Source organism: Zingiber officinale, chromosome 4A, assembly GCF_018446385.1.
Source record: "Zingiber officinale cultivar Zhangliang chromosome 4A, Zo_v1.1, whole genome shotgun sequence".
In the NCBI taxonomy this organism is placed as follows: Eukaryota; Viridiplantae; Streptophyta; class Magnoliopsida; order Zingiberales; family Zingiberaceae; genus Zingiber; species Zingiber officinale.
In genome coordinates, this window is record NC_055992.1 from 34,799,817 (window position 1) to 34,813,760 (window position 13,944).

General features: G+C 33.3%; 1 protein-coding gene across 3 annotated transcripts in view; it reads right to left on the reverse strand.

Annotated features, from left to right (window-relative positions):
- Positions 1-13,944, reverse strand: part of LOC121969803 — a 108,621-nt gene that overhangs the window by 73,470 nt on the left and 21,207 nt on the right. For all 3 annotated transcript variants that reach the window (XR_006108660.1, XM_042520058.1, XM_042520059.1), the window contains 4 exons: positions 10,942-11,076; positions 10,574-10,816; positions 10,363-10,487; positions 3,717-3,837 (listed from right to left, as the gene is read on the reverse strand). Coding sequence is in view for 2 of the 3 variants with exons in the window: in XM_042520058.1 (XP_042375992.1) it covers positions 3,717-3,837; positions 10,363-10,487; positions 10,574-10,816; positions 10,942-11,076 (624 nt within the window). In the remaining variant the exon portion in view is untranslated. The remainder of the gene's footprint in view (positions 1-3,716; positions 3,838-10,362; positions 10,488-10,573; positions 10,817-10,941; positions 11,077-13,944) is intronic.

The window sequence follows — 13,944 nt, forward strand, 5'->3', positions numbered from 1 at the left end:
TATCCCATCTCAAACCTATTTTCTCTGTATCTCCTCTCATATTTGGTTGTATTTGTTTTGATCATGATTTTACTCCTTGCTTAGATACATCGTCTCCTCGCTCCATTAAATATATCTTGCTTGGATACTCTCATACACAAAAAGGATATTGTTGTTTTGATCCACTCACAAAACGCAGTTACATCTATGCTTATGTCTCCCACTACAAATGCTCCATCTTCCAAACCTGCAGGTGTATACGAGGCGTTCTCAACTAAAATTTGTCTCATGTCCCACACCTCCTCTTCATGCAACTCCTAGTGCTCCTCACCCCTCCAATATTGATCTGCCCATTGCTCAACGTAAAGGTATTCGTTCTTGCACTACCTATCGTTTGTCTAACTATATCTCGACTACCTACTCTGAGACTTATCAACACTCTGCTTGGCGGACTACAATGGGTGAAGAAATATCCGCTCTTATCTCCTGTGGTACTTGGGAGCTAGTAAATGCACCACCGTCCGCTGTCATTGTTACCTATCGTTGGGTGTTTACTCAGAAGTATAGAGTTGACGGTACTATTAATCAATACAAAGCTCGTCTGGTAGCCAAAGAATTTACACAAACTTATGGTGTCGACTATTTTGAGACGTTCTCTCCTACTGCTCATCTGAATTTAATTAGAGTTGTGTTCTCCTTAGCTGTCAATCAATCTTGGCCTATGTTTCAGCTAGATGTGAAAAATGCATTCCTTTGATTTGCACGAGACCATTTTTATGGAGCAACCTCCAGGGTATGTTGCTAAAGGGAGAATGCTTCTATGGTTTGTAGACTTAAAAAGGCTACTTATGGTCTTAAACAAAGCCCTAGAGCTTGGTTTGATAAATTCAGTGATATAATCAGAGTTGTTAGCTTTAGGCAGTGTAAATCTAATCATTCTGTGTTTGTATGACATAACACGAATGGGATTATCATTATTATCGTTATGTTGATGAAATCTTAATATCTAACAGTGATATACGTAGAATTGACGAAACTAAGAAGTATTTGTAGCAACACTTTGTTACTAAGGATATGGGATGTCTTAAGTATTTTTTTAGGAATTGAAATTGCTCACAAAAAAGTTTAAAGTTTCATTATGTCAACGAAAGTATGCTATAGATTTACTTAAAGAAATGGATTGCTTGGAACGAATGCGGTTGATACTCCTATGGATATCAATCTAAGTGTTTAGGATGATACTAGGAAATTCTTTGAGGATAAGGAAAAATATAAATGGCTTGTTGGGAAACTCATTTACTTAACCGTAACGAGATGTGGCATCTCTTTGCAGTGGAAATAGTCAGTCATTTTATGGATAAGAATAAGCAAGTGCGCTATGATGTTGCAATCAAGATTCTTAAGTACATCAAGAGGTTGTCATTAAGAGGAATGGGCACCTAAAGATCGAAGCATATTCTGATGCCGACTATGTTGATTAAAGACCGACAGATGGTCCATTTCTGGATATTGCACTTTTGTAGGGGGATATGGCGAAGTAAGAAACAAACTAATGTTGCTAGGTCAACTGTCGAAGTTGAGTACAAAGTGGTTGTAACTGAGATGTTATGGCTATTGAATTTGCTTGAAGAATTAGGATTCACCGACAATGAACCACTGTGTACTCTGATAATCAAGCAGTTATTCACATCATAAGTAACCCAGTTTTTCATGAGAGGACTAAATATATTATGATTGACTGTCACTTTATTCGCGAGTGTGTAATGGACCAGCTACTCCATTCACATCATCATCTAACCAAATTGTCGGCATCTTCACTGAAGCATTAGGAGAAAAATAATTCTTCGAACTTTGTGACAATCTGGATAAGATTGGCATATATGCTCCAGCTTGAGAGGGAGTGTTGAATATGGTAGCTTAATTATAGGGATTGTGATTGATTAATTTGATTGTGATTGATTGTAATTAGCAATTGATAGGCATAATTATAGGGAGTCTTATCTATATAAATACTAATGTATTTGATAGAAAAGATAATTGAGATATACTTTTTTTTCTCTTCTACATAGGGATATGATACCATAATTGTAGAGATCTAATTAAGTCTAAATAATATAAATATATATATGAGAATGATGAATAAAAATAACATAATACTTTTTTATTTCTTCAAAATTTCTTAACAATGATCTAATTTTGTTTGAAAATGATTAGAAATTATAATTTATTTGTAAGCATTTTATGAGAAATTTATTCATGAGCATTAAATATTATTTTAATATTTTTAATAATAAAACCTTAAATAAAAAAACTATTGGGTGTATTTTAATAATTTAAAATTGTATCATTTAATTTGATTTTGATTTTGTTTTTTCTATGTAATTATAATTATTAGAGTGGATGGAAAATAAAGTTATTTAAAAATTTTAGACCAAAAAAATTATATTTTAGCTTTAAACTATATTTTAAATTTTGTAATTAAATTTCCTAAATTTATAATTATGAATTTTTTAAAAAAAAATAAATATATGAAACTCAATTAGAACTAGACATAATTATTTTTTAAATTTTAAAATTTAAGATTTTTTTTATATGATCATATTTAAATTTGAAAATAGAGCTTTCTTTAAAAAAATATTTTTGTTTAATTGTGATGGTTACAATCATAATTGTGAATATAATGTATGTTAAATATTATTCCAACGAAACAAATTAAAAGTAATGAAAAAATAAAACAATTAATTCAATTAAATAAATTTTTATTTAATTAAAATAGCATGTCGAGTAATAGTTATTTGTTAATGCTCAAACAAGAGTTAAAAGAGGATAAGAAACTTAACGTAAATCCCATCGAGAATAGTTTTCATATGATTTGTTCACATAATCCCTCAGTTTCTTCTTGCATACAAAACTTAGAACACAAAAATCTTCATCGATGTTAAATACTAAATTTTATTCTATCTAAATTTTTTTCAAAACTTTTTAGATAAAATAAAATTAATATTCTAAATTTTATAGATAAGTGAAATTTGGTTTAACGTTAAATAAAGTTTATTAAGTCGATATGGAAATTAATATCAAGTGAGTACAACCCAAATTCAATTTGGATTTATTTTGATCTATTTAAAACTAAATCAAGTTTATATATAAGATAAACTAATTCAACGAAATTTATATTTAGTTATTTAAATAGGTTATTTAATTAGGGTTTTATTCATTCTTCCTCTTGGTTCGCATGTGCTCCACACGCCTCAACATCCTATGCACACCCACCATCCACGGTTGCCCGTGCCTACCATAACTTTCTTCCTCTCCTCCTTTTATCATTCTTGCTTGCTTCTTTTTCCCTCTCCTCTCTTTTCTTCCCATCTTTCAGTTTCAAGATTGTTCACATGTCAATCAACAAGTGTAAGCATAAATTTTGGTTGTGCCAACTAGTACAAGTCGGCATTTCAAATACCGCACTCAAGTATATGTTTTTACAGTGCTAATATGTGTCAGTCTACCTATAACTTAGCCTTCCATATCATTCTTATTCTCAAATCTTAATAGTGCCTCTCCAAGAATAGCTTACCATTGATATGGGAATGCAACTGAAAAGCTATGTAAAACCTAACATCAATATTCTGCATGGAATTGTTTAACTAGCACTCTTGTGCTTCCTTTGGAAAACAAAAAACTTCAAAATTCTGTTTCAAGAATAAGAATCTGTATAATTAACTAATAGAGAGAGGCACCTCATCAGTAACTTCACATGGATGAATACTGGACAATGTGGCACTAGAGCATAATAGTCCCAAAACCAACCTCACAGATTTCAGCAAAGGCAACAGAGAATTCTCACCAGCATTCTCAAGACTGCTTTTGGATCAAAACAATAAAAAAACGTTATCAGTATATTATAAAATATCTGAAATTGTCAACAGCAGTTTCTACAGAAAGCAACATGCACTTGACATACCATAGTTGTATGAGTATAATTGCATACAACATCAAAGTGAAAAATTACAAAACAGAGGCAATGTAGCAATAAGGATCATGTGATTTAAACTTATAATGATATTTTAGGTACTTTGAAACCAGATTATTGTAAGGCCTATATAAGAGATCCTTTATCATTATTTTTATCATTCAAATAATAATGGTATTGAAATAATAAGTATTTGTTAAGATCAGTGAGACAAAAGGGATGAACAGGCGCAACCCTATAATTAAAATTTAAACTTTTGTGCTTGCAATTGCTAAACTTGTATAATATATTAGCTTGATTTTCAGATAATGCACCCAAAAATAAATAAATACACACAAAAAACAGCAATGCTAATACAAGGATTCATACTCCACGTCACTACTCAAAAATCCCCTACAAAGGAAAAACATTGCTTTCTAGAAGGCGAAGGAACCTCATTTTCCTCTTTTACAAAAGAATAGTAATTTAGGATACAAGAGAAAAGTAATAACAAAAAAGAAAACTAAATCTTTCAAGAGAAAAAACTACTAATTCATCTGGAGCACTTATGAGCACAAAAGAACAGAAGTTTAGAGAATGTATTGATGTCCTTTGAGGTTGCCCACTCCCCTATCTATTCAAGCTACTCAAATTGTTCCTTAGTCGACTAAAACATAAACCTCAGAATTTTATATGCAGCAATTAATTCTCCTTTAGTGGAATCAATGAGCTAGTCGAATCAAATCCTCATCAATCGATTTCAACTAGCATGAAGAGACTCAACTAGATAACTCACCTTTTCTTCTAACAACCTTGTAATGAGTAAGCATATAACATGTTTTCAGTCAACTCAAATCCTCAACAGTCAACTCTAATTGTCATCATTCAACTCAATTGGATGGCTCTTGTGACCTTTTTTCTAACCACTTTGTTTTAAGTCGACTCACATGGATAAATGATTAGGCTCTAGTAACTCAAATCTTCTTCCCATGAATCTTATGTGAAGAATAAGTCTTGAGTAGACTGAAGATCATGTTTGTCAACTTAACTCTAATCAGTTGACAAATAGTCAACTCAAATAACTTCAGTCAATTAAATTACATCTTAGTTGACTCAAGCAGGAACAATGCTTCTATTCACAACAAATTATCAATAGCCGATTCAACTGTTCAATTGACTAAATTGCTCAACTTTGAGCTTATTTGTTGACTACCAAGAACACCTATTCCTTAGCCAAGTACGCACATTTAAGTAGAAATATACCAAGAATCCAAAATACATTCACTTGTAATTTCTCACCTTACATGTCTTTATACCGATGATACTTCGCACTCGAGTCCTTCCAGATAAGCCTCCATTTCTTCTAAGTTCCAAGCTTTCCAAACTTGACTAAGCCTTCCAGTTCTTCTCAATCTGGGTCTCTAAACCAGCATCATCTTGGCATGTGCATCTACTTCGACGCTTGTTGAATCATAAGCCCCTTGCTTCACAATCATTGTGGCAGGAGATTTTACAATTGGATCTTCCTTAACGACATTTGACATGCCCTTAGTCAACCTTAACCTTTTGAACATTTTTTACTCGTGTTGCATATTTTCTTTTGTCAAGCATCTAGTCAACCTTAATGTTTTAATCTTCTTCATTTCCCATAGACCTCTTGCACATTTTCCTCTGCCAACATCTAGTCAGCCTTAAACTTTTACCTCTTGGATTTCTCATTTTTGTTAAAGTATCCGGTCAACGTATGACCTACTTGGACGACTTCATTCGTAATGTATCCATGGACCTTAAGGTATTTTAACTTCTCCAATATGCACTTGCAATTTTCGATCAAATTCCTAAACCTATACATTTGACATTGTTTATGGTAACATAAATTAAGCTTAACTTATAAATGTTGGTACAATCATGTCCTAAATAGTCGTGTTTAACCAGTAAGCTTAGATGTGTTTGGAAAAATATTTTAAAATAGGTTTTTGCCAGATAGGTGTGTAGAGTTGGCAGGGAACTGGTATCTGCACATGAAGCTCATAGAGCCTGTGACTTGACAAGCTCAACGTGGTTGAGTTGTGATGTTGACTTGGTGGCACAAAGATGGTTCAGCTCAAGGGTCGATACTCAATAGATAGGCTCAAGTTTGAAGAATGGTATGGAATATCCAAGGCACTGCAAGACAAGGAGATTAGAGTTGGTTTGATAGCCTTTGCATGAGTTATAAAAGGTGAATTTTGTACGTGACAGTGATAGTGATTAATGAAAGATGGCATGTGGAGCAGGCCGTAGGCTTGGTGCATCTGAGGAATTGAGGATCTAACAAAAGGTGAACACTTGGACAACATAAAACTACGACAACAAGAAGAAAGGAAGCTTTAAGTGATTGTGTGACTTATAATCTCTGGATTCACGATTTGAGTTAAATAGGCTTGATTAAGCGCCTTTAAAAAGGGAACATGAGTTCCTCGTCATAGTCTAAGGATAAGCTTAATTTAGGAGAATTGCAAGGGCTTACGAGGTGTAAACCAAGCAAAATCGGAGATTGGGAAGCTTAGTCTACTACTTAGTCAAATTGAATCATGTGCTTGAGCAAAGATTTGGTGTTTGTCTAATTTATAAACGTAGATGTTAGTTAAGTCAACTCATCTTACCATTAAAAAAGATAAATTTGTTGTATCGACTAGGTAAATCAACTACATGAGTATCAACCGAAAAGTCATTAACGAATAAATACATGATTTAATTTGACTTAGTCGATTGGATGTATATTGAGTCAACTGACTCATCGTGCAACCGACGTAACAGTTCAAACACAATAAAGATTAAATAAAAGTAATTTAATAATTTCAATCAACTCCTAGTTATAGTAGGGATAATTTAAATAGGCTTAATGAACCCCTAATAAAATTATTCCATTGATTTAATATATTTTTTATTTAATTTGAATTATGTGTATAACGTATTGATTTGTTAGTGAATTTTATAGTTACATTATTGTTTAATATTTTATAGCCTATAATTTTGTTAGTGAAATATTTTGGTAGAAATTCTCTATATATGTTTAAATTGTAAAAATTTATACTCAGCCTTACTTCAGTAAGGCGTGCGCCTCACCTTGCGCCTAGCGCGCCCCACAGCACTTATGCATTTTTTGATGCCTCACGCCTAAAATAACTATGGTGTTGGCATAGCTTTTACATATTATATTCTGTTTTTTTAATGAGTAAATAAAGTGATTGGGAAAAAAAGAAAAGTAGAGGTTGTTTTAGTAGAGGATAAAGCCCAATGGTATGAGAGGATTCATACAGCCGATCCCACCTAATGAGATAAGGTTCGATTGTTGTAATTATTGTTAGTAAATAAAGTGATTCTATACATATCAAAAGAGATGATATTCCTACCTTGAACAATTGATGAATTTTGACCCGATATCGAAAGTGAGCAAGTGTTCATGTATTCGTATAAATATTCACTCCATATATACATGTTCATTCTCAAAAAGACACCTATTTCTAGCTTCTCATATGTGATGTACCATGTAAGACATTGCCAAGTGCCATGTGTCTTGCCTTGGTTACCTGCCCTGGTAACGTTGTTTGAATACCCAGATCATCTGCCTCGAGGTCCTCGTTGCATTCTGCATTCCCAGCCATAATTGGGCATTCATTGATAGCACCTTGTTCACAAAGCACTGGAAATATAGGTTATCAAGTGTTCCCTCTACTGCTCCACTTAACGCACTCTCTTCCACATAAGGTAGTCGGCCTCGCATTGGCAACCTCCCATACACTATCAACCAAACAATGGAAGCATACGAGGCAATATAAAGAAAAACTTATGTGTTCACTTTATAAAATTAGGATTAGCATTTCTACATGTCACTATGACCATAAATGTTAACCTTTTATTTGTATATGGCAAAACTTAAAATTAAGCGTGGTGTTTAGATTTAATATTTTGGTTCACAATGCTTGTTGTAAGCTATTGTGTTGAGACAAAAATTATCAAAGTTCATATTCACTAATTATTGGGAAGGCAGATGTACTGACAAGTGTACTTTCATGATTGAAAATTTTAAATAACTTAGCATAATTACTATTTTCTAAAATATGTCATCTAGTTTGTCTCCTATTTAAAAATTCACATATTTGATTAAAATTATGGTTGCTACTATTTTAATACTTTGAAAATTGAAACTATTGAAGTTTTAACCTATTTTATAAATTTTGTATCAAAAATGACTATTCATAATATTTTCTCATGATAAAGAAATCAGACTATTAAGTCAGCTACCATCTAGTTCAGTCAACTATTATAGATAAGGAGTAACCTGAGTTAGAAAGTCTAAAAATTATTTGTTATGCTTTTCAAAATTTAAATTTGAAATTGAAATATTTATCATCTTTTGGACTTATTTGACTATTAATCTCTCTACTTCATATTTATCATTTTAGAAGTATAATAAATGGAAAAAAGAAAAGCTAAAGTTACTAAACCTTGTTTCCTATTGGTAAAACTGAAGAATAAAGGCAGCTTGGAAGTAAGGGGAGATAAAAATTTTGAATTTAGGATTTCTATGTTCCCTAGCTTAAAAAGGTTGGTCATGCACACAAAAAAGGAGATTGGTGGTGTAATCATGTCAAGTGGTCAAGTAGCATGTTTTGGCATTTTTGTTTAAGGGTTTTAAGTTTTATCATGGTACTAACGTGTGCATGGTGTTTGCAAGAACTTGGTAACACGCACATGAAGCTCGCAGAGTTTGTGATTCGACAAAGTTGAGTTATGAAATTGACTTGGAGCAGCCAAGATGGTCCAACTCAAAGTCCAAGAGATCGACTAGAGTTTGGAGAATAATGGTATGGGATAGCTGAGAGGCCGCAAGACAAGCAAATTAGAGCACCTTTAAGAGCTTCAACAAGAGCCATATGAGATGGAATTTAAAGGTGGTAGTGAAGGATGACATGTTGTTCAATGCTGTGGGCTTAGTGCATTCGAATAACTGAGGACCTGAAAGAAGGTGAACTCTTGGACAACATAAAGTTGCAACAACCGAAAGAAAGTGAGCTATAAGAGATTATGTGACTTGTAGTCTCTAAATTCACGATTTTGAGTTAGATATGCTTATTAAAAACTTTTGACATGGGAGCATGAGTTCCTAATTTGTAGTGTGAGCATAAGCTTGATCATAGAGGATCATGAGGGATTACAAGGTGTAAGCCCAGCAAAATTAAAGATTGAGTGAATGCTCAAATAAAGACTTGGTCTCTATTTAATTTGAGTTGACTTACGTAACCATTAGAAAAGAAAAGCTTGTTGAATCGACTAGTTGAGTTATATGGAACATCATGGAGTCGACTAAAATAAACGCCATAAGTGCATTAGCTTACGGTCTTATCTAACCAACTCAGTCAACTGGTTAAACATTGAATCAACTAAAATGTTATGAGTCAACTAGATGCAAGACTTAGTTAACTGAATACTAGTCGTTTGTCGATAAGATTATCTAGATTATAGTAAACTATTGTTGGACATTTAAGTCAATTAATTCCAACCAGAAACTATCCAAATAAGTTATTGTAAGTATTCCCTTCTCTATGCTCATTCTAATGCTTCTAATACTCACGTCTAGTAATATCTTCCTTGTATTTACATTTCATATTTTATTTGCAAGAAGATATTGTGTACAAAGTTTCTCTATGTCTCTCAAAGGAGGCTTTCATAGTGGCAATTTCATACTCAATCCACAGACAAATCGCTAGGTCACCTAAACCCTTCTTGCTAGCGCTTGTGATTCCTCTTATTACTTTTACTTATCAATTGTACAGCTTTGTATTTGGCTAAGCAAAAAAAAAAAGGAATTCTATTTTTCAAGTTAAGTGGTTTTCACCCCCTCTAGACACACAACAATCCTAACAATAAGCTACGCTTTAGGTCTTAACGAGGGCATTAAACCTTAAACGGGGAGACTGAGATTAAGCATCCTGGCACAATGGTTGGGTTTAAAAAGGTTGATGGGTATGTTCTCTCATTTGGCCAGGTAGAACACCATTTTAAAAGAGAAACCAAATGACACAAAGACGAAGAAAACATGAACCTTGCAGTGCTGCATTGTTTCTGCATGAGGACATAATAAGTATGGCAGACAGTTCCAAATGTTCGTTAGTCAATCTCACCTATGAAACTTAAGTTGGAGCTACAAAAATGGTGCTAAGTATTCAGTGTCCACAAGAAATACTGACAAGATTTTCTACTAATATTGAAAAATCTTCATAGTGCTTATCAAAATCTAATTATCCCATAACATTCAACTCCAACAGGCTTAAGAATTAAGATCCATGCACAGAATCTCAAAATAAGGAGAATAAATGATAACTGAATAAAAAAATCTTTGGGAAAAATAATAATTGAAAGTAATTGCATATTTCCTGTAGGCGCATCACCTGTCAAGGATATCGAGAAAGACACTTCTCAGAGTTGAATGAGACAATAAGGAGACAGCAGAGCTAATGTGACTATATGCCATGACGTTACTGGGAATTGAAAGCAGAGATGCCAGACAAATCCACTAAAACAAAATATTGTTAGATACAATCTTAAACACGGAAAATATAATTTGGCAAATTATCAAAATAAAATATCTAGAAAGATAACCTTCCAATTCATCAAAACAGCTCTTCGACTTCGAGTCAGTAGTCCATTAGCTAGAAGTTTCTTCATATTATCAAGGAAGTTAAGAACCAAAGGATCCAACAAATGTATGGCTTCCCTATCAGGCCACTGAGTCTCATTGTATGACAACACAAAATCCAGATTCAACTTGGTGAAGTTGTTAGGAAAGACTTTTAAGACATACGCCAATGCTTCATATGTAGCCAAAGATATCTCTGCCCCAACCTATATTTGGATGAAAAATCCTCAGAGGTGAAATGCACAACCTCCACCTTCCAGCAAGGTATCCATAAAATTTCAATTTACCATTATCGCATTAAAAGAAACAATCCACAGCAAAATGAACTTGCCTCTGTATGGTAAATAGAAGATTGGACAGCTTTCCATGAAAAGGTCCATAAGAAAGAAAATGTATCAGAGAAATCACCACTCTCCAACTCATTGCACCATGAAGAGATAGAAGCAACTGTCCTTAGAGAGAAAATCTGTCCATAGAGAAGCAACAAGATCAAACCTTCCCTACCAGAATAACCACACAATGAAATAATGAAACTCAAAGATATATGAAAACAAATAATGGACATAAAGATAAACACCATAGTAAAACCAGAAAAATGGAATAATTGAACTAAATCCAAATACTTTTCATCGCCAACCAATTTTACGAAGATTAATGGTAACACAATTAAAGAATGCATATCTTCCATCAAACAAAAATTTGCAGATCCCTGTCTATCAATCACTATTTTACTAAGATCCAGTCCCAAACATTCTCATGGTAAAGTATAAATTATCTTCTACAATCTCTCAGTCAAGAATCCTTAGAAATATGACTTCTGATCTAGCCAGGGGCATCACCGATTTAGTCTGCATAAAGAAAGACATCTTTGATGGATTTTAACCTTGGAAAGCTATACCATCTTTGTGCTTAAGTATAAACCGTCTTAAAAATAAATATGTAAGTCTAATTTTTCACCAAACTCAATTCATGCAACAATATTTGGACTTCATTGTAGAAAGAAGGTTTGGTACAACAGAAGATGTTACCAGCACCATGAACTAGAGAAACAAGTTGATGCTTGAAGTTGATATATTAAATGTCTGCAGGGAAGCAACAGACTCTCTGATTCACCTAAGGGGGTGTCCTGTTCCTCGAATCTTGAAAGTTCTGCTAGGAAGATTTTATGAAAATGTGAGATTGTTGCATTTGGTTCATGACATTGGATGGATTCCTAAGCATCCTGCGTGCCTATCAGAATCAGACAAAACACAATCTGGTAAACATTTACCACCAAAAATTGCAATAACTGCAATCATGATCTTGACTCTTAACCATCAGCACAGCCAATCTTAATCCCTTGGTATGGCTGTTCTAAAAAATTCACTTGCAGAGAATCTGAACCAACACAAACTCAGGATCAGGAAAAAGTTGTTTGGTTTTGTTATTAGAACATCAGCAACCAGAACTTTTAAAACCATACTACTAGGTGTCTGAGCAGCACACACACACCCAGAATGAAAGAAGATAAGAGGTCCATCTTTTTAAGCCCAACAGTCAGTACTTTTTTTATTTTGAAAATATTGATTTTGATTCAGGACCAAGACATCGAGTATATAAAAGAACAGTCACTATTACACAAGTTCTAAATTGATTCTAGTTCCTGAAAATTCCTATGAATATCAGGAAATATTCAATGGAAGCATACAGATAATCTAACCAAAACCAGAAGTCAATGGAAGCACACAGATAATCTAACCAAAACCAGAAGAAACAATTGTCACCAGATATGCTAGAATTTTAATGTATACATAATGCTACAAAATTAAAGTAGCTGAATAATTACACATACTCATTAATCCACATATGCTTTTTCCCTCATGAATGCATTGGCAAAGGATTATCAACCCATATGTTACTTGTGGGATGTTGAAGCATTCTTATATATATTGTGGCTTTGAAGCGTTGATCCAATAATGTGGTGACACATTTGTTTTTTTTTTATAAGTAGAGAGATTTTTTTTTGATAAGTGAGAAATGTTTTTTTTATAAGTATGTGGTGACACATTTGTTATATGTAGTGGTGTGGAGGCATGTCATGACATGATCATGTGACATAACACCCATCGAGCTAAAAAGTACTTTTAAAAATAATTAAAATTTATATAATATAAAAACAGCAAAGTTATAAGAAAAAAGAAAAAAGGAAATATTTAAAAAGGAAAAAATAGGTTTTTAGAATTTTATAGATATTTCAGTATTTATTGGGAAATTTTAGAAATATTTTGAAAAAATTTAAGACATTTCGGTAATTTTAAACTAAAGTTGACCAAAATATCCCAATCAAACCTTTTATTAATCAGAAATATTTTGGGTTTTTTCAAATTTTACTGAAATACACCTAACCCCGACATCAGCATGGGTGGGTCAGATTTGCCATGCAAATCACTCTAGGCCCAGCCCACAGGTTGACCTGCTGTTTAGGCCAGGCTTAGCGCAACATGACCCAATTTTTGGTGGGTCATGCAGAGAACAATAAAGTCAGGGTTCAAAATCTCGAGTTGTTCGTATCTTGCCAACATTCTGATGTACAGTGAATTAGAGGTGGAAGGAAGAAAAAGATGAGGAAGAAAAAGTAAAAAGGTAAGACAACTATATACTTAAGTTAAATGTTTGCTTTCCATCTAGAAATTTATGATTTTGATATTATCTTGTATGGAGGAAATGTATGAAAAAAGTATTAATATTTTCTCAATTTCAACACACAAAAGAGTGTCAAGTGTTGACATGAAATGATACTCGTCAATATGATTGACATAACGACAAAGGAGATGTTGTCTTGATGCCAAGTAGTATCGAGTTTCAATAATTTATTAGAACGATACATTTTGATTTTCACCTGACCGATATGAGATTTCAAACAATGGACAAAGCTTGCAGCGCCATGTTAGGTAGTGAGCGAACCGAGCTCTTTCGACACCTCAAGTGATCCCTAGATGTATAATTTTTTTATATAATTCATGTGTGAGGAGATTAACAATCTTCCCACAGTTCACCTACTGTGTAAATCCGGAGTTCAGTTTATGCACACTTAGAAGCTGACCTAGAGGATATTCATCCCATTTGAGATTCAAGTCCTAGTCCTCTTATTGCTCCTTTGACTATTTTACCTCTACACCACAACACATGCGGGGGTAATAATGTAATTCTTTCTAGAGGGATATTCATCCCTCTATTGAAGTATAATTCTTTCTTTTTTTTTTTTTTGATAAATAAAAATATATTGAATCCAAAGACAAAAGAGATACAAACTGGATTAGACAAACCCAATCACCAATATCAACCGTCCCATATA